Source organism: Parasteatoda tepidariorum, chromosome 6, assembly GCF_982258835.1.
Source record: "Parasteatoda tepidariorum strain Cologne lab strain chromosome 6, Ptep-v5.0, whole genome shotgun sequence".
In the NCBI taxonomy this organism is placed as follows: domain Eukaryota; kingdom Metazoa; phylum Arthropoda; class Arachnida; order Araneae; family Theridiidae; genus Parasteatoda; species Parasteatoda tepidariorum.
Genome location: NC_141760.1, coordinates 41397694 through 41418519, shown reverse-complemented (window position 1 = coordinate 41418519; position 20826 = coordinate 41397694). Strand labels below are relative to the sequence as shown.

Genomic DNA, 20826 nt, shown 5'->3' with positions numbered 1-20826 from the left:
TTATGTTTATTGCATTTTATCGTTCTTTTTATGGATATTAATATTAAATTATTAGAATAACATAATTATTGTACTATTAAATTACGTGTATTTCTTTATAAGGAAAATTATGTTTATTGCATTTTATCGTTCTTTTTATGGATATTAATATTAAATTATTAGAATAACATAATTATCGTACTATTAAATTACGTGTATTTCTTTATAACGACAAACTTGCCACAACGATAATTTCATTTGCTATCATGAATTATCATAAAAACGGACCTTAACAGTATTTTAATTTAGATATTAAAGGTTCAATCATTTGAGATAGAAGTCAAGTTAAGAATTACATAAAGCTTAATTATCTGAAATCGAGTAAAATTGCTTTACTTAAAAGTTTCACAGTTAAAAAAGAAAAAAATTAATACTTAAATCTAGTCAAATAATTTTTACAAAATTTCAACAAAATATTTTTAATATTTAAATAATTTCTTAATGAATTAATTACTTGTTGAGTTGGCCTTTGAAATATATTGGGTCGAATCCATTCAGCTCGATTAGGAATAAACTCTTGTGAAGAAGGTTCCACCTGAGTAAATCCTAAAGGACTGAAAATTAAAATATGAACATTATTGCATGTAATTTATAAGCAGAAAAAAAACTAAATAAATAAGGACTAAACTTTACAAGCATTTTTTTTTTAAAAAAATGACAGTTGTGCTAATTTTTACACATTTTTAAATGACAAAAAATTATATTAATAATAAGGGTAAGGATCAGTGGTAATTGTAAAACAAAGTGAAAAACCCTGAAAATTTCATGTGCAAAAATTTGATATCAATTTAAAAACCATACGTGCTTCATATTTAACATAATATTTTGAACTAAAATTCATAATTAAATTACCTACTAATGAAGAATATCACACCTTTATAGTAATTAATTCAAGAAGATCTTACTTCTTACAAGGATTTTAAAATCGCGTGAATATCAATCGAGATATTGGACTTTTTAAAAACACGTGAATACAAACTGCGATATTGGGCTTTAAAAACGCGAAAATTCAAAAGGATTTTTATTCAAAATGGCTAAAATTTACTTGATCAAAAGAATCACGTGTGTGGCTTTCAGGAGAACTCCTCCAGATACTCGTCTCGCATCGTGGCGGGTACTATGGTTACGAGGAAAGGTCACTTGGAATAGGGGTGTGGGGTGAATAGTTATGTCTTAGTCCTAGCGTAGGACATCGTGAGTATACCAATCAACACCTTCTTTCCTCCATTTCACCACCATAAGAAATTTGCTCTCGCTTGTGGCCATAGCAGCAGACAGCCCCAGACTTTCAGTCTGGGGGAGTTCTCCTCAAAGCTGGACTATATGTAAACTTCTCTTTAACAGGATTTCGTAAAAATTTCATAATTTCGGCGGATTATAAGTTGTTGATTCGCGGAAGTCCGCAAACCAATGGTCTTGAGGTACGATGCGATACTTGCGTGAAATCACATGCCCTGCTTCTAGTTTTTAGACCCGGAAGAATGATACGAAAAACCCGGTACACCCGGTATTCCGAGGTACACCCGAAATTCAATCACCCCTAAAGGAGGGTAATGACCTAAAAAAATTTAAAAATTGCAACAAAAAAAAAAAGCCTTTAAAAATCATCAAAAATAAAAAATGCCTTTAAAAATATTTGAAAACGGGCTTTAGAAAAACTTATCTTAAACATATATCATAAATTATATTTATAATAAGAAATAAGATAATAATTAAAATAAATAATTCATAAATGAAATAACACGTAAAAAATCCTGAAAAAATCATAAAGAATCTTGATAATTTTTAGTAACAATCTTCAAGAACATCAGAACAGCATTTTATATTATCAAATGATTTTTAATATTCTTAAAATTGAAAGAATGCCTTGTCCAAAAGTAACTTTTTATATCTTGAAAAACTTAATTCAAAATCAATCATTGGAGGACATTAAAATAAAAAGATTGAATACAAAAGTTGAACTAAGTTATAAGGGAAAAACTTAATTAGTAAGAAAAATGCTCTTAAATTGAAAAATATCACCCAAAATACATAAAAATGGGAGAAAAATCTAAAACTAATTTTTAAAAAAGTATAAATTATACATATAAAGGGGAAAAAAAGCAAAAGATACAAAAATTTTAAAAAATGCTTTATCATTCTGAATAAATATATAAATATAAAAAACTCCTTTTTCAAAATAGATTATTAGAAACAAATCTACAACAAAATCATCCTCACAGTTATTTAAAGGCAAAACAGTAACAATTAAGAAAAATAAAGCTCCCAATAAAAACTTTTTAAACTGCGTTTTTCATTTAGGGAGAGGAAGACGAACAGAACAGATATCGGTTCTGAAGGTTATTTGATCCGTGAGTCCTAATCATCTGTTTTACAATTCTCCATTGTCCAGAATATATTAATTGTCTCAGTATACCTAATTACTTAAAACTGCAAAACTTTCCTCGTCACGTGGAAATTTTCTTATTGTAAACAAAGAAAAAAATTTACTTTTCTCAAACAGCAATACAGACTAATGGTATGATAGAAAATTTCAGCAATTATTTTTCCGTAATTCACCATTTTATGTCCAGCACGCTAAACAGAAATGGAAGAAGTATTAATAGAATTCGCATCACTCTTTTATTCACAACAAAATGCGAAGATTTATTACTGAAATTCTTTCGTTGTTTGTGCACAATTATTTTACTAATTTTATAATCAAGCATGCACAATTTTTTGCATTTTTTTTTCTTCAAAAAAAACTTCTTTTTTTTATAATAACGTTATGGATCAATAATTCAGTTTTTTTTAAATCTTCAAATAAAACTAATAGCTTACAGAAATTTTGTTGCTTGATTATCAAATTAATTAACATATAATTAACACAATCGGATACTCGCAACTCAAGAAATGATTAAATCAGATTTAATTGAATACCTATGAGCGACGTCACGCGTGTGTGTCGAACCTGATTGGCTTCTGAATCACCAAACGCCAGGATTTACCTACGATGACGTCTCCCTCAGGTATCCAATTGTTGAAGATAGAAATTTATTCCTATTTATTCTAGATAGAAATTTATTTTACAAGAGAAAAATCTTTCCTATTCTATATTGGAAAATTCTATTTTTCTCTAAAATCAACGCATCAAATTTTAATAGGAGGGTTAATTTTAGACTGACCAACAAAGGCATATATGGTTGGCACTGTCGGTCTTTTTGGAATTAATCAATTCCAAGAAACTTTATAAAGCTATTTCATAGATTTTGTTTAAAACGTTTGAGTCATTTGTACACAGCCTTTTATATGACTACCGTTTGTTTTCTTTTATCTGATTTTCAAGTCATAAACTGCGTAATACCAGTGTAACATGTAACTTTTTTCAATTTTTATGTTTTTTTTTTAATAATATATTTTGATTATGAACAGCCGACTCACTTCCGAGTTTACGACTATCAATGTTCAACTCTGCGACCTTGTAATTTAAGCCCACCCCAGAAGACAAAGGGACTCCTTGAACAAACATTGGGATAAGGTAGCCTTCATGGAGAACTTTTTTATGGATACTAACCCTAATTTGAGTTACATGGAGAGGGAAACCACAAAACTTCACTCGGTTAACCCGACGGCAAGGGGATTCTAACATATGATCCGTCTATGACTGAGGAAATTTTATGTCAGCACTGTGATCGGTGAGAGAAGGGAGCAGAATTTGCATCAACCAGCCACAGCTGAAATTCGTACCTGGGAAACCTCATTGGAGGGCGATCGCTCTATTCCCTGAGCCACCACGTCTCAGGGTAAAATAGGTCCCAAATCGTTTCTTAGTTAAGTTATATCAATAGATAACTATCGATATAAAATTCATAATTTTCAATATGCACAAAATAAATGAAAATACAAGTATATTTTAATCGGTAATTTAATACACTAGGTCAGGGATGGCGAACTAATGGCACGCGTGCCAATTATGGCACGCGACCCAATATTTTGGGCACTCCACCGATCACAATTGTTGTTACATTATGAATTGTTATTACACAAATGTTATTACGCTATGAAGTATATGTAACAATTAAATTAAAATTCGCAAAAACAAACAAAATAATAAACAATTATTAATGAAAAAATTAAAAATTAATACTAAAAAAACAATTAATAACCGTAAAAAACAAGCTAACAATAAATAACTAGCAAAAAAAAATTAACAGTCCTGCTTAAACTAACATCTTTCAACCTAATATAAGTTATTGGTCATCTAATCAGCAACAATATAAGTCACACTTAGTTACTTTAAGGTGAATTACGTGTATAACTGAGACATTGCAACATGTTTTTTTTTCTTTCAATGTAAATAAAGAGTTTTGAGTTGATAGTATTTAGTATTATTATTTTCCCAATAGTCACGAAGTCAAAATTATTTGACGGCACGTCTATGACCTCATTAAGCAATTTTTTTAGAGATAATGGCACGTTGGTGTACAAAGGTTCGCCACCCCTGCACTAGGTAAACGAAAATATTATCAATTAAGGTTTTCAAAACATAAATTTGACCTATAAATTTAACGTGATAGGAAAAATAGCATTCATAAAAATAAAAAAAAAGATTTAATAATAGATTATCACTAAATAAAAATAAATAATAAAAAAATTTTGAAAAATGATACTAAAAAAAAAGAAATATAATATAAATATATGATAATGTATCCTAAACTATTCAAGGGTTTGTCAAGAAAGATTGGCAATAACATTGTATGCAAATTATGTAGCGTATAAATTGAATCAGAATTTTATTTTCACAACAAATAACCAAGCAAAAAACGACGAAAACGGTTTATTTTTTGAAGATAATACGCATCTTTTTTTTTGGAGACAATAGCAGAAAAGTAATACAAACCATAATTTATCAAAATTTTGTGAGTTATAATGTAAATCAATGCAAAAATTAAATTCATGGGAATCAATTTATATAAATCGAAGGCTTTGACCTTCATGCGCGAGATCAGATATTTTTCGAAAATATTTTGTATCATTCAATTTATTTAAGTCAGAAAAAAAATGCCCTTCATTTGTTTAATATTTCATTCGTCCTTTTTATTTGAATTAAGAAATTATAATAAATCTGTTAAGATTAATCAAAGAAACTGCAATAAAACTGTTAACATAAAAAATAGTAGTTCCTAATTTTTTAAAAAAAAAAAGTACATTGGATTAATAATCAACAACGAAATTTTCAAGAAAAAATTTATTACTCACAAGTTATTAAATTTTAATGCTTATTTATATTTATTATTTTGATCTGATCATTAACTGAAGTGAGAAAGCTAAGTGAAGAAAAAAAAACTGCCCATTTCCAAGTTAGTGACACTATTATAACTGAGAGGATAAAAAAGGTGTGTTTATAAAAAAAAAAAAAAGTAAATTATAAAAAAAGACAATTGTGAATTTCCTATTCTGCTATTTCAAAATGGAATGGATTGAAAGAATGTAGTGGTATTGCAAAGCCGAAAACGACTATACTACGCCAAATCTAAATGTACCTTACTTGAGGCAACAAAATGAATCAGTGTTACAAACCGATGCAAAAACAAAATGAATCAGTGTTACAAACTGATGCAAAAACAAAATGAATCAGTGTTACAAACTGATGCAAAAACAAAATGAATCTGTGTGTTTAAACTGATGCAAAAACAAAATGAATCAGAGATCATTAGAAAATTTCGGAGAGGGGCAATCCGAGCTTACATGAGAAAAAATCCCTAAAACTGATTGACTGCGTCATAATATTTATAGAGGAACAAGGAAAGTACATTGAAACTGAATATTTTTATTTGTTGATTTGTCAAAAATATAAAATAATAATAAAAAAAAGTGAAAAATGTTCTCTAATAAGGTTTGAAGAGACTACGAGGCAAAGAGCCAAGTACCATTTGCACAAATACTATTTGATAAATCACTTTGACTTTTTCTTTCTTACTTTTTTGATAAAGCATTTATTGTTCAGAATCGGCTAAGATTGTAGCCTTGGCGAATCGCAGCCCAGAACAATTTTACTTCATTAAAAAAGTCGAATTAAATGACGATTTACTATAACAACATCAAAAAAATTTTCCTATTTTTTCGAAAATACATTTGATAGCACTTAATATTATTTCAACCACACAGGTACACAATTTATATCGGGAATGCTTATTTTGTATTCATGCTTCCATATTTATCACCTACAGATAAAACAGTCTATTTTTATTTACCTTAAAAATGATTCAATTCAAATAAAGAAATCTTGGCCTCGTGCCTATTTATGAGAATGCTCGGAAAGGTGTAAGGATACTTTCTATTTAATGCGATACATTCTGCCTTCGGGGTCAAAAAAGAAAGCATTCCAGTGAAGCTGGAATAAAAAGTGAGCTAAATTATAAATGAATAAGAAAAGAAGCCATTCCATCCGAGGTGGGGGTGGGACATCTGAAATAGATAGCAAAGAGAAGGTCATTCCCTCGAATAACACTCTGTTCAAGAAGAAGAACAAAAAGTGCTTCTAGTCTCTTTCTAAAATTCGAATGGAAGATTTAGATAGTTCTCTTTTATGACAGCGCTTCAAATATAGAAGGAATCCAATAAAAATTGTTATAAAATGACAACAATGAAGTTTGATGTACAGATTAAACTTTAATATTTGACGACTTAAAGGAAAAGTTTTATGAAGAATTTGAAGACAGAAATCGGGTCCGTTTTAAAAGCTGTTTTGAGAAGTTCCATGGAATTAATCAATGCATTCATATTTTTCATTTGTCATGAAATAGCTTAAAATTAGCTAACACAAATTTTCAACAATTGTAAAAATATTGCCGTAAAAGAATTCTCAAGAGAATTCTTAACTAACAGTTCGTAAAAGAATTCTTCACATCAAACCATATTTTATTGAAAAAGTTTAGAATGAAAAATTCTCGAAAAAGGAAAAATGATGGTGAGGTTTCGCAATAGTTTTTAAATTTTCCATTGAATTACGTTGGTTAAAAAAATTACTTTCCTATCCTTTCTTTATTTCAATATTAACGAAAACAATCGTTAATAAAATAACATTATTAATCTTCAATTTTTATTAATTTCTAAAATTCGTAATTGTTTGTTATTCCATTGAACTGCGTTCCCATCCTTTTTTTATTTTTATCTTATGGAACAACAGCAATAAAAAGATAAAATTATTAAAAATGGTTAAATTTTCGTAATCGTTTGCTAATATACTATGGAATTACGTCTGCTCAAAAAGTATGTTTCGATATTTTCATTATTTCAACATTAAGAAATAATAGCTTCAGTGAGATAAAATTACGAAATCTTGTATATTTTTATTCATACATTTATAAAATCAAAAAATTAAGAATTTTCGTAATTGTTTGATAATTTTTCCTTGAATAAAGTTTATTAAAAAAATTCACCGTATTTCTTTTCTTCATTAAAGAACAGTCCTAAGACAAAATTACAAAAACTTGGATTATTTAAAGACACTTGTATTACTTATCTTTTAATTTTGCATTTAAACTAAAATGGAATTATATAAATATTCTTAAGTAATAGAATATTATATCACTTCGTTTTGTGTTAAATATTTTATGTAAGTAGAACTTTACACTTTTTTTTTTCAAAAAGAAAATTCTTTTATTTATTTATTATTATTTTTTTTTTAATTTAACCAAAGCTTTTATTTACAGTAAGCATGCGTGTATTGTTTAAGTCTTTTAATAAAAAAATTAATTAACAAAACTTATTTTAAGCACAAGAATGGGCAATCCATTGATTTTATTCCATGCATTATGCACCAAAAAACAACGTACCGGTAGAGGGAATAAATGAGTATAATCCATTAGAATAATGATTCTTGAGAATCACTGTACAAAAAATGAGTCAGGAAACACGTTGATAGGCTGCTGTTCTTCGTGGATAGATGAGGGGGGGGGGATTCATTAATATAATTTTTAATTGCCAAGTATTATGGTTGCTATCGGAATATAACGCTCTAATTTTTTTTTATATTGGAGACCTAGAATGCTTCGATGAAGTATTGATATTGAATGTAGTAGTCAAGGATTATAAAGCATTTTAAAAATAATATAAATATATTCTTGACCAACATGCGGTCAAAATTTAAAATATATTTTTAATAGTGAGCAATAAAGCAATAACTGGTACTTTTCAAGCTGTTCAGAAAGTTTTAACCAGTGATTTCGACACCGTAAAATGATATTCTAACTTGTTTGAATAATAAAGCAGGAAGAAAAGAAACGAAAGAAAAAAAATTGTTCACCCGTGATCTTTTTAACATTGTGAATTAATGGAAGATTTTTCTTGTTTCATCATTTTGTAATTAAGTATTATTTTTCAAAACACCTGAACCAATCTTTTTCGCAGTACACTTAATTTTAATACAATTGGATACATGCAAGTTACGTCATCGTAGGTAAATTCTGGCATTTGTAGAGACAAAAGCCAATCACGTTAGATACACACATATGACGTCGCTTACAGGTATCCAATTAAATCTGATTTAAATTACATGGTTAGGCATAATCACTTCATTTCTTCTCAAATTGCAAGTACCCAATTACGCTCTTGTATTTTTAAAACGATATTTAGTTACAAAAAAATTAAATGAGACTATCTACTAAATCAATATTTTTATATTTCTCCCGTTAATAATTTTTTTAATTAACTATTTGAGTCCCTTAGTTTATTAGAACCGTAATAAACTGAATTCAACTTCGTCAGACGAGAAAGATGCCTTATTCGAGTTATTATTTTTGCAAAACTGCCGTTATTAAGTTTCAGTTCTTTTCCGCATGCATTTTATAAAACAAAATAAAGAATATTACCAAAAATAATGTAAACGTTAAAAAAAAAAATCGTAAATGAATATAAGAAAATACAGCGTTTCCGTAACTTATTTTTTGCACAAATTATGCTTTCATGGATGGAATAATTTATTGTAAATGGCGCGTTTTCGGAAAAAACTTATGATAATCCAAAAAAATTTTTTTTTTTAAACTTAGTTTCTAATGCATTTTCAAAACGCCGCGATTTATTAATTATTAAATGTAAAGCTTGAAACATAATCAACAAAAAAAAAATCTTAAAAAATCTAAATGAAATGAAAACCACAATACATAGAGCTAACGTGAATTTTCGAATTCGAACCAAGTTGCTAGAAAATCAAAGTTGTAGAGTTTGTGAGTGTGAAAGTTTTTTTTAAAGAGAAAATACTTTTTAAAATACTTAAAAGCTTATTTCAATTTAAAAAGGACACCAATTCAAAAACACTGTAGTTCATTTCATTAATTATAAGTTTTGACTTATATTTTCAGAAAAAGTTTTCAAAAGTTCCTAAATTATTGGATAAGAATTTTTTTTTGAAAATTACTCAGCAGTATCCCCTTATACCTACTTCATATATTTTTCTTGTCGAAAAAGTTCCCTGTTTATTTTTTTCACCCATAACTGTCAGCAGTCTTGCTAGTCCTTGATAAGTATATGCTACACTTTTAGATAGTGTAGAGTATGCAGAGAAAAAGGAACCTCGTAAAAAAAAAAGGGGGGGGGGAGTGGAACTAGCACAAGAATGTCAATCTATCACCTCCAGTTTTTGTCTAGGTGCATCACAACAAAAAGAAGTAAAAAAAAAATGATAAAAAAAATACGAAAGCGCGATCGAGGAAGAAGAAAAAAATAGTTATTATAAGAACATCTAGTCGTTCACCTCTAAAACATATAAAAATAGATATAGTAAACACCTAACACAACTTTCAGACTAAAAGATTGATGGGGGGGGGGTGATTCTATTGTTCACCCACCCTCCCGTACTTAAAGCTCGTTAATTACTTTAATGACTGCATTTCTGTCTTAACAGTAGCGAAGAAAGGAGATGGATTAAACAATTCTTTAAGATACAATTAAAGAAGTACACACAAGGTATTCAGAATAGCAGTGTTATGTCTATAAGACAATAAGTAGATAAGTAAGCAAAACAATAAGTAGATTGATAATCCTTGAATGATGGAAGAAGCTTGCCTTTATAAGTTGATTTTTTTTTTTCAATTTTTCCTTGACTAAAATTACAATCAATGATCGATAATAGAGTCGGAAAATACGACTAATATAACAATAGAATGCAGTCTTTAAAGGTTTGCATACACTAAAACAGAATAGAACTTATATATACTTTTTTAAATTGCTTTTAATGTTTTAACTTTTTCCTTAAAGGTGTTCAGGGAAAGAAGGAAAAAAGGTTTTGTGGGCCGAAGTGAATTTTGCTTTCGTTCTTAATAACAACGTAATTATTTGTTAGTGTAATAAGAGCAATATCAATTTGTCTTAAAAATTAAATGACAAAGTATGTGCATATAATGCATTTGAATTAAGAAACAGTTTTGAATTTTTACTCTGAGTCTTCCTTAAAAAATTAAATTATAGCAGATTTTCGTCTTTTATGAATAAAAAATATTTCATACTTAATAAATATTTCTTTATTTTTTGAATAAATCTTCGAACTACATTTGTATTTAGCATGTTTTAGTGAGACAAAAATTTTACTTAATAAATATTTCTTTATTTTTTGAATAAATCTTCGAACTACATTTGTATTTAACATGTTTTAGTGAAAGACAAAATTTTACTTAACAAATATTTCTTTATTTTTTGAATAAATCTTCGAACTACATTTGAATTTAACTTGCTTTAGTGAAAGACAAAATTTTACTTAATAAATATTTCTTTATTTTTTGAATATATCTTCGAACTACATTTGTATTTAACATGTTTTAGTGAAAGACAAAAATTTTAATTAAAAAAAAATCGAAAGGCTTAAAATAATGATTTCATTTCTTTCAAGAAATAGCGTTATAATTATTGAACTTATATAAGTTTTCATAGCATGAATTAAACAATGTAATAAACTAAGTTGGACGCAAATTAAATTATGTTTCATTTGAAAACCACCTTATCTAAAGACTCAGAATTAATTATTATTATCTAATTATAATGGACTTGCACATAAATGTTTGTGATTAAAGAATTGATTTGATTATAAATGCTCATTTATGATCAAATCAAATTGCGATATTTTGAATCACATATCTATCTGAATTTTAAATTATTAATAGTTAAACAGTGGAATGTATTTTCTTTATTTAAAAAATAATTATGGAAGAGTAATATATACCTAAATTAATGAATATAGTTAATTAGTATGAATACATTTATTACTCATCAAATAAATGAGGAAAATTAAAATAAAATAATTTACCGTATGTTTCGTTGGAGTAACAGGGCGTACAACTGAGATGGTGAACTTGGAGGTGCAGCAGGAGGTGGATATGGGAAATTATTTTCCCGAGAAAGGCAATCTGGAAAATAGACAAATAAATAAAGATATTTATACATTCTAATATAAACATATTGCATAAGTAAGATATTAGGAAAAAAAAACATTGAACAAGGTACTTGTGTGCAGAAAATAATATTTCGAAATAAAATGATGTTATTGATGGGCTAATTTCTAAATATATAACTCAAATTTTTTTTTATTATGTATTAAAATATTATTTAATATTCATGTTTTAAAAATTGCAAGCATCGTATTAGATATTAATATGTTTTTTCCAACATTTACTAAACTAAAAAAAATTAAGCTTCACAATTTTAAATCTAACTTATTTAAATTCGGGTGATTTGTTAATAACGAAAAAAAAAAAAAATACTGGAAAATCCACTTAAATCTAATGCAATGTATATACATGCAATACCTTATTATATGTTGTTTTTACTTGTATTTGCAAAATACAACAACATATAAAGAGCGGTTAATATTTTTTTTTTATAAAAACATCTTTCATGATAATTCTCATGCGGCTAAAACAAAAATATAAAAAGCAATTTAAAAACAGAAAAAAATAATGTTTATTATATGTTCTAAAACTAATAATATTTTAAATTTTGCCTCTTATTTAATTATTTTGCATTGTAAGTTAGACTAGGAAAGATCATAAACTACACGATGAACCTCATATTTAAATTCAAATCATTAGTATTTTCCTAGCAATTAGCATGATATTAAATAAAAATATTTTATACATATATTAAAGCAAATAGTCAATGACTAATAACTAATTTCTCTATATCATAGCAAATCAATGTTACAGCAATGTATGTGCCCAAAAAAATAATAATATTAAAGTAATATTTTTTTAATAAAAAATTCATTCAACCGAATCGATATAAGAAAATAAAATTTAAGTTCTAAATTGAATTTTTAAGAATCATAACACAAAAAGTGTAATCTGGTGTAAATCAAGTTTGAAAATCTGAAGTTTTGTTCTATCAGATACAGGTGGTTCTTCTCTCAAAATTTTTTTTACTGAAAGGAGTTAAAATGGTTGATGAATTACGATATTACAGTTCCCAATCCCACCGCCTTTCAAATAAAAATTAAAAATATTTCATTGTTCTGTATTATTCAAAATTCAATTCTGTACCAAAAAATCTGTACTATTCATATTGGAGAGAATAGTTTGACCTGAACAACTTAATAACTTTATCATCACTTAGAGAAGACTATTAAGATACTTTTCCACTTTCGCGTCACAAAAACTCATACATCATAAGATAATCATTTTTGTAGTACATTTATTTTTTATTGGTTTCTTGGTAGTACATAGATTAAATCAAGAATATGCCTTAAACTCAGTTGATGATTATACAAAGGATTCCAAAGTTAGGGAAGAATGCTTTCTGATTCGCTGCCCTCATCATGCGTTTATTTTTAATCTTGTGACAGCCAAAACTATACAAGTACTGGAACTATTATTTTGGAATTATGATCAGCATTTAATGCATGACAGAACATTTAAGATTTTTAGAGCCTGTATAACACTATAAGTATTTACATGGAATCTGAATTTAAAAAATAATAACACGACGATTTATAAATAATAACAAAAAATATACAACGACATAATGACAAAAGGTCGTCGATAATAATTTTTAATTTCTTTATTCAGATAATTACTACTACTAAGTAACTAATTATTCAGATAATTACTAATACTAAATAACAATTAATGCATTTTCTGACACATTAACTTTAATTTAAATATCCACTACCACACAGCATTTGACCTACAATGTTGCTTTTACCACATATTAACATTCATAATTTATAATCAAAGTCCACCCACCCTAACTCTAAGACAAACATTTGCGGGTATTAGCAGAGAATCGTGTAGATCAGTGTTTCTCAAACTTATGACTTTTGCGTACCCTTTCTAAATTTTTCGTACCGCTGTGTACCAGGGACCACTAATAAAAAAATGAATGTATTTTTTTTTTAAAATAGGTTTATTTTTCTTTTTTGGTACTAAGTTTTGTTAATAAGTTTATTTGCATCAGTGAGAAGGATGATATTGTTTTTGCTGTGATAACAGCTGCTGTGATAAAAAAAAATTGAACAAAAGTTAAAAATTACAACTGGCTGTTGTCACCACTAATTATTAACTGTTAACTCTGCAAAAAATAGTCAATAGAAAAAATACGTAATCGTCAATTTTCATGGCTAGCTTTGCCTTTAAATAAATTTTTTCGAAATTTTCGTTTGTTGCAAGATATTTTGCATAAGAACGCGTACCCCAGCTAAACTGTTCCCGTACCCCTGGGGGTAAGCGTACCACACTTTGGGAAACACTGGTGTAGATTAATTAAATTTATCACTGGTACTAATTATTTATCAAAATTAACATACATTGATTTTGTTAAATAAAAACAAAATAAGTGCAAGACCAAAATACATAGTTAAAATTTATTTTTAAAATGTTTAATACTGCACGCAATCATTGAACACCTTTTTCTTAGCTCAGTCTGCTGAATTTTATTAAATGGAGTGAAATAACTGGAAAATGGATACTCAACTTAAACTACACAACATCTGTTATCATCCATCAGGGAGAATTTTGAATTGCATTAAATCAACCATATCCAGCCCAAAGGCTATCCACATTCTTCTTTTGACGGGACAACATTAAATAAATCATTTTATACTAGATCACCTTCTTCATACTAGAATTGTTTTTCTTCTTTTTTCTGATAAATGAAAAAAATGACTACAACAAAAAGATTTGACTGTTCCGATAACATCTGGCGCTTTTAGAAGCAAGTAGCGATTTGGCGACATGAACTTCAGGATCACCGGTAGCTCATTGCAAGAAGTATATAAAAAAATGGTAAAACATAAGCGATAATTTCAAATTTTGCGATGCAACCCCCCACCCCAAAAAAACATTTTAAGTTGATTGAATTTTGTAGCAATAAACCAACAATTTAATATTGATTGAATTTCGAACTCAAAGCAACAAATAAGTGTCAATTAAAATGTATATTATATTATACACCGAAGAGCCATTACATTATGGCCACCCTCCATCCATAACAATGGGTCGCCCAGGAACAATGTTTTCATGGGGCACATAAGGACCCATAATCCTCATAGAACAATCCCTGACGTCTGTAAGCTACTTGAACATAGTTGCAGACCAGGTTCACCCATTCATGGCAACAGTTTTTCCTGCGGGGGATGGTGTTTACCAACAGGATGATGCACCACGTCATAAGGGTCGAATCTTCGAGGAACATTCCAGTGACTTTCAAGTCATGTCTTGGCCCCATAATTCACCTGACCTTAATCCAATGGAGCATTTGTGGTCATATTTGGAAAACCAAATTCGTGCTGCCACGCTACCCCCTCGCAATGTGAGGGAATTGCAGGACCAGTTGGTGAGCGCTTGGTACCAGATACCCCAGACTACCTATCAGCACCTTGTGGAATCAATGCCACGGTGGGTGCTAGCTGTTTTGAGGGTTAAAGGTGGTCCTACATGTTATTAGATGGGAGGTCATAATGTAATGGCTCTTCGGTATATATTGCAGAGCAAACAATTGACCGATGATTTGAAAAATCCGTTTCACGGATTTTGAGAAAAGAGATTGACTTACTGAGAGAAAACTAATAATTTTCTCTCATCAAACTTCAAAATTAGTTAATGAATTCATCAACAGATGGCTACTGGTTGGAAAAATTATAAAGCAAAGTTTTCTGGCTGAAATATTTGTAACCATGTCTGTAGATTTTTCCTTCAGATTGCGATACGTTTTCGAAGCAAAGAGTTACTTTATTCTAAATTAACAGCTGTTAACTGAGGAAAAACAGTCTCAGTTAACCGTTGACACATTTTGTAATTAGTTTTGAATCTTGGTGTGGATCAATATTAATCAACAAACCGTACATTTTTCTCTCTCCTTTTTTACCCCTTCAAATTTAATTTTCATAACGTGGCTCACGACGGGACACAAAGCATATATGATATAGTACTTTTTGATTGTACTGGATTTAAGGGTACAAAATTTAATGCAGAGCAAAATTTAAAATACAAGATTTGTAATAATAAGCACTAAATATATAATAAAAACAGAATGCTACAAGCGATGTCTTACTTTAAAAAGAGACAGAGAATGAGGGAAAAAAACACCATTGAAACAAATCATTATTTACAAAAATAAAATAAACATCTGCTGAAAGTATATTATAATAATTAAATACTAATGATATTTAAAAGCAAAATTAATGTATTGAGCATAGCTAATTTAGAAAACAGAAGGCAATGCAAATGATAAAATACAAATTGTAATGGACTTCAATTCAAATTTATTTTCTATTATAGAAGTATTAATATACAATTGCGAATACGAATATGAATAAATAAAATTTACCATAAAAAAACTTTGGTTTATTTTAATTTACTGCACAAAACATTAGTTTTAAACTCGTTTTTGGGATTAATTATTATTATTGTATTCATTCAATAAATGCAGAAGAACAATTCTGTTAGAAGGAATTTGATAGGATTTAATTGAAACGAAACGAGAAAAATCTACAAAAAATGTCCTAAAAACAAACAGAAAAAAGGCCGAAAAATCTCCCAAAATACCCTACAGTAAAACAAAATTATAACAAAATAAAAAAAAAGGAAAAAAAAAAACTTCCAAAAGAGCAGAATTGTCCAAAAATTTGAATAAATGCAACTGTCACCAACACTTAGGCCTTAATTATAACAATAACGTGCATGAATTAAGCGATTGTTAAATGTTCACATGCACATACCCACAATTGTTTTTGTTTTGGGGTAATCTCTCAAAAGAAAGTCTGAAGTTTTTTTTTTATTAATAGTATGCGCGATAAACCAATGACGTAAATATCACCACAGAGGAGGCGCACGAGGTTGGAGGGCATATACCCTAGAAAAATAACGCTATAAATTACAATGAGAACCGTGGTGGCTCAGGAGACAGAGCGTTCGCGTTCCAATCAGTTGAACCCGGTTCGAATCCCAGTGATGGCTGGTTGATAAGAAATCCATACCCGACTCGCACCGACCACATTGCAAAGGTAGACGGATCATTGGTTATAGAGTACCCTTGCCGAGAAGCTAACCGTAGGAGGTTTTGGTGGTTTTCCTCACCATGTAACGTTATTGCGGGTTAGTTCTTTTAAAAAGTCCTCTACGAAGGCAGATTTCACTTGATCCAGGAGTTCTCTTGTCTTCCGGATTGGGTTAAAAATTACACGGCTACGGAGTTGAACCTTAGTAGTCGTAAACCCAAGAATAGGGTCAGCTGTTCAACGACGGTTATAAAATACAATATAAATTACAATGAAAATATTTTTTTTAGTTACAACATATTTTATTTAATTCACTTTAATAATAATAATAGCCCTTATTATTATTTTTACAGTGAATTAAATGTTATAAGATATAACAATGAGTATTATTGTAATATAGTGAGTTATTTTCTCGTGTTAATACGATAAATTTCATTTCAATGTGTAAGTCGATAAGTGAGAAATTTTATCATGTGTCCTCAAATTTCCCCAAATTCTCCAAAAACACAACCATTTTTTTTTTTTTTTTTTTTTTTTTGTAAGCAGTGAAATCAAAAAAATCGGAAATGCACACTCTTTTTTTTAAACAAGATAGTTTTGCCTAAAATAGAATACAAAAGAAAAGCATAAAAACCATGCTAAGACTAACACATGAAAATGCCATATTAGTCTTAAAATAATTCCAGCAAAAAATAAACAAGTTTTAATAATCATGTACGATTCATTAACATGCAAATATTACATGCGATTTTGAAGTATTATCTATTTTAAAACGGCTTTAGTAATGAAATCAAGTTTGATGGAGATGGTTCTGCACCTGATATTAGTTATCAATTTTTAAAAAAACGTTGCACATATAAAGTAAAATTTTCATAAATATATGTGAATATCCTCAAATATTAATATTTTTCGTGGACGCGCTCAGCTGATTAATCTTCAAATTATTATTAATGAAAGCTCATTTAAAGTAATTCATTACAAAAAATTTATAAAGCTGTCAATTCAGTTCCAAAAACAAATATTAATCTCGAATCTTATCTCAAAGCGAAAAAAGAACTTCCAAAATACAAAAATTTAAGCCTAGCTCAGCATAAGTATCGAATTTAACTTTCTAACATGAGAGCTGACGCTACAAGTAACCATGGAAACCCCGAATTCTGAAAAGAATTAGATGTTCAATAATCCTGTACCTACTTGAATAGCAAACGCAACATGGGAACAAAGTTTCGGGAAAAAAATGGTATAATGTGAAGGGTGTAGTATTTTTTAACATTTTTTTTAAATTTAAAAAACATACTTTTTCGGTTGGAAAAAAATGTAGCATCGTTACTTAATATTTAAATTAAGACAAACATTTTCATACAAAATAATTTAATCTAAACACATAACTTGCGTCATAAATTATAAGCTAATGCTGATAAATTATTTTATTTCATAATTGGCGTTGAAATTATTTAGATTAAAAAAGGAATTTTTTTTTATACATTCTTAAAAATCAAAAGTTTGAAACTGATAATGTAAAACTAAATAAATAATTCCAAGAATTTGAAACGGTAAAATAATACCTGACTGAAAACGTAATTCGCCTCAAAAATACATAAAAAGAATAACAGTCCACATGTTTCAAGCACTCAAAAATAGGTGCCCATTTTCAAGACTTGCCAGATGTGAATATGAAGAAACAAAAATAATTTAAAATATAAAACCAACATAAAAAGGAAAAATAAGGGTAAGAAACAAAACTACAAAAGCAACAGTAGCCAAGAGAGAAAAAAAGATCAAAAATAGAAATAGAAAAACTAGTGGCCGAGAGGGGCAAGTCATCGTAAAATGCATTTCCTGTTGATTTTTGAAGGGAAGTTTTTAATCAGGTAATGTAAAACTAATTTGCAATTTGATTACTTTTATCTTCTTCATTCAAAATAGATATATTTTGATTCCAAACTTTCTAATCACATTCTACTTTTATACTTAGTAATTTATTTTGAAGACATATAAGCTTCCTAAGATTTTATTCAATATTTTTAAGTTTTCAAACAAGTGCTACTTTTTTATAACTCATTCTCATTCCGTAAAAATTAGAATCCCAACGAGAAATTTCACAAGCCATGAGCATAAAAACAATGTTTTGTAACGGTCAAAACATAAACTATTTTCAGCCCCTTTAGAACCGTCGAAATGAGAAAGAATCGCTTTCCCAGGCCAGCAAAACGAGTACGTATGCGTACTATTACGATATGTAATACGAGAGTACCGTATTGAGATCACGCCCGTATGATCTTGGGCCGCTAGAGTAAGAAAGGTTCGTTTCATATATATAACACCAGGGACCTTGAAAAAAATCGCGTATACATGAGATCACAATGCTGCACTGGTTAAAGGAAATTTGACATGAAATACTATTAGTAAACATTTCAAACAACAAATTCTAAAAATATAAAAAGTATTTTTTCGATAATGAATAGATTAAATTTTCTTTTGAATGGTTATTTAGCTAATATTACTAACACAAATAAAGCAATTAAAACAAATAATCTTATACCCCGCGAATACAGAATCGAGCATCACTAGTAACTGCTGTCCTTACGCGTAACTAATCCGCGACCAGCTACAGTTATTTCAAGAAGTAATTCAAAATTTCGTAATAGGCTTTTAACACGTTAACCAGGATCTCAGCCAAAGAGTAACAAGGAAAGAAGGTTATTTTTGCGTCAGGGGAAGAGTTAATCAACAAACCGCAACGAGGTTTACAGCGAAAAACCGATTAAATAAAATGAAATAAACAGAGAAAAGGAGATCTTAACAGAATAAGAGGACTAGAATCATTTATAAGATTATAAGAAAATGTAAATAAAATTATTGATCATCTTTTGATGGAATAATTATAAATTTTTCGCAATTGGGTAATTGCACTTCCAGAAGAAGATCGCAAATACCCACACATGCGTTCTATGACGCCATCAGCTGATCATTAAAAGCAAAATGGAGTGTTAAAGTAGAGCAAATTTTTCAACAGAAGTTAGAATGTTAATTAACGTAAAATTAAATAAATACAGCGCCGTATCGAATTTGTTGAAATATAACTCTTTCTCGTCTTTTACGTAACTAAGATTCATTATTGGTTTATGTATTTTATTGTAACGTGATATATTTCTTGTTGTTGTTGTTTTGTGTACCTGGTAACTTCGATGCAAAATTAGTGCGTTTATGTTCTACACGGGTTCATATCTGTCTTTGAGTTAAGTAAAAAATATATAGAGAAAGAATTTAAATCTTTGTGAAAGAATATAGAATGTGTCACTTAAGAAAATTGATGTTTGACAAGCTTGGCAAACTCGAAATAGAATGGTAAAAAACAGTTGTTAACGCGAATAAATGCCACGTTTCAACAACCAATCAGAATCGAGATACCGAGACTAAGTCACTTGCAGGTATCCCATTACTGAAATGCAAAGGAAAAACGTTACCTGTATGAGGGATACTTAGATTATCACACAAGTGCATTTCTATAGTAACTACGTAATCATCTTATTAAAAACTAAAATAAGACAATAGTAACAAGCTTATTCAAAAATAGCACCGTCGACTAACATCTGGAACAGTTTTCAAAATTCCTTTTCGATTGCTCATATTGCTCAATGGAATGGTTAAAATTTTAGCGTTAATTTTTATGCATGTTGATCTTCTTTTTAAAAAATGCAGCATATGCATTCCGTGAAACCCTTGATATGCAAACATTTCATTGAATTTATAATTATAATACGATATTTAATATACATAAAATTATACATTTCAGTATTTTGAGAACAAACATATTCCTTTCTAACATAAACTCATAACACCTTTAGTCTCACAAACTCGTGAACTGAATAAAAACTAAAGGAAAAGGTTAGAAAGTGAAGCCCGGTTTTACGGTACCGTGAAACAAAACCTTTCGTCTACAAAAAACTATATAAATATTTATTTTATTTAAAACAAACTGAAAAGTCTAGATTTACTGAAAAAAAATAACAGTAATCAAGAATTTTTTAAATATAAATACGGTTTCCAAAATTTTGCCCCACAGGTATGGAAATATTTTTTCACAATTTTATTTTGCAGACGATCCCTTAACTAATAAATACGTAAATTTCTTTCAATCCGCTAACTATACATCATCACGAGTCATTTAACAAACGTTGAAATTCATCGCTACGCAAGATTTCAAGTTCAAGAACAAATGCTAAAAACAAAGCGATGCATTTAATTTTAATTACACGCAAAAATTACGTTTGTTTCTCTTCACACTCTAGTACAAAAACACGGAAGCTCTTTTAAGCAACAAAAAC

General features: G+C 28.8%; 1 protein-coding gene across 6 annotated transcripts in view; it reads right to left on the bottom strand.

Moving 5' to 3' along the window:
- Nucleotides 1-20826, bottom strand: part of LOC107454397 (uncharacterized) — an 88814-nt gene that overhangs the window by 31475 nt on the left and 36513 nt on the right. For 4 of the 6 annotated variants that reach the window (XM_016071590.4, XM_043046521.3, XM_016071591.4 and 1 more), the window contains 2 exons: nt 11318-11417; nt 494-593 (listed from right to left, as the gene is read on the bottom strand). In XM_016071590.4, the coding sequence (XP_015927076.1) occupies nt 494-593; nt 11318-11417 (200 nt within the window). Of the gene's footprint in view, nt 1-493; nt 594-913; nt 1030-1084; nt 1263-11317; nt 11418-20826 lie in introns of those variants that run through there. The other 2 variants (XM_087165716.1, XM_071178793.2) reach the window with 2 other exon arrangements.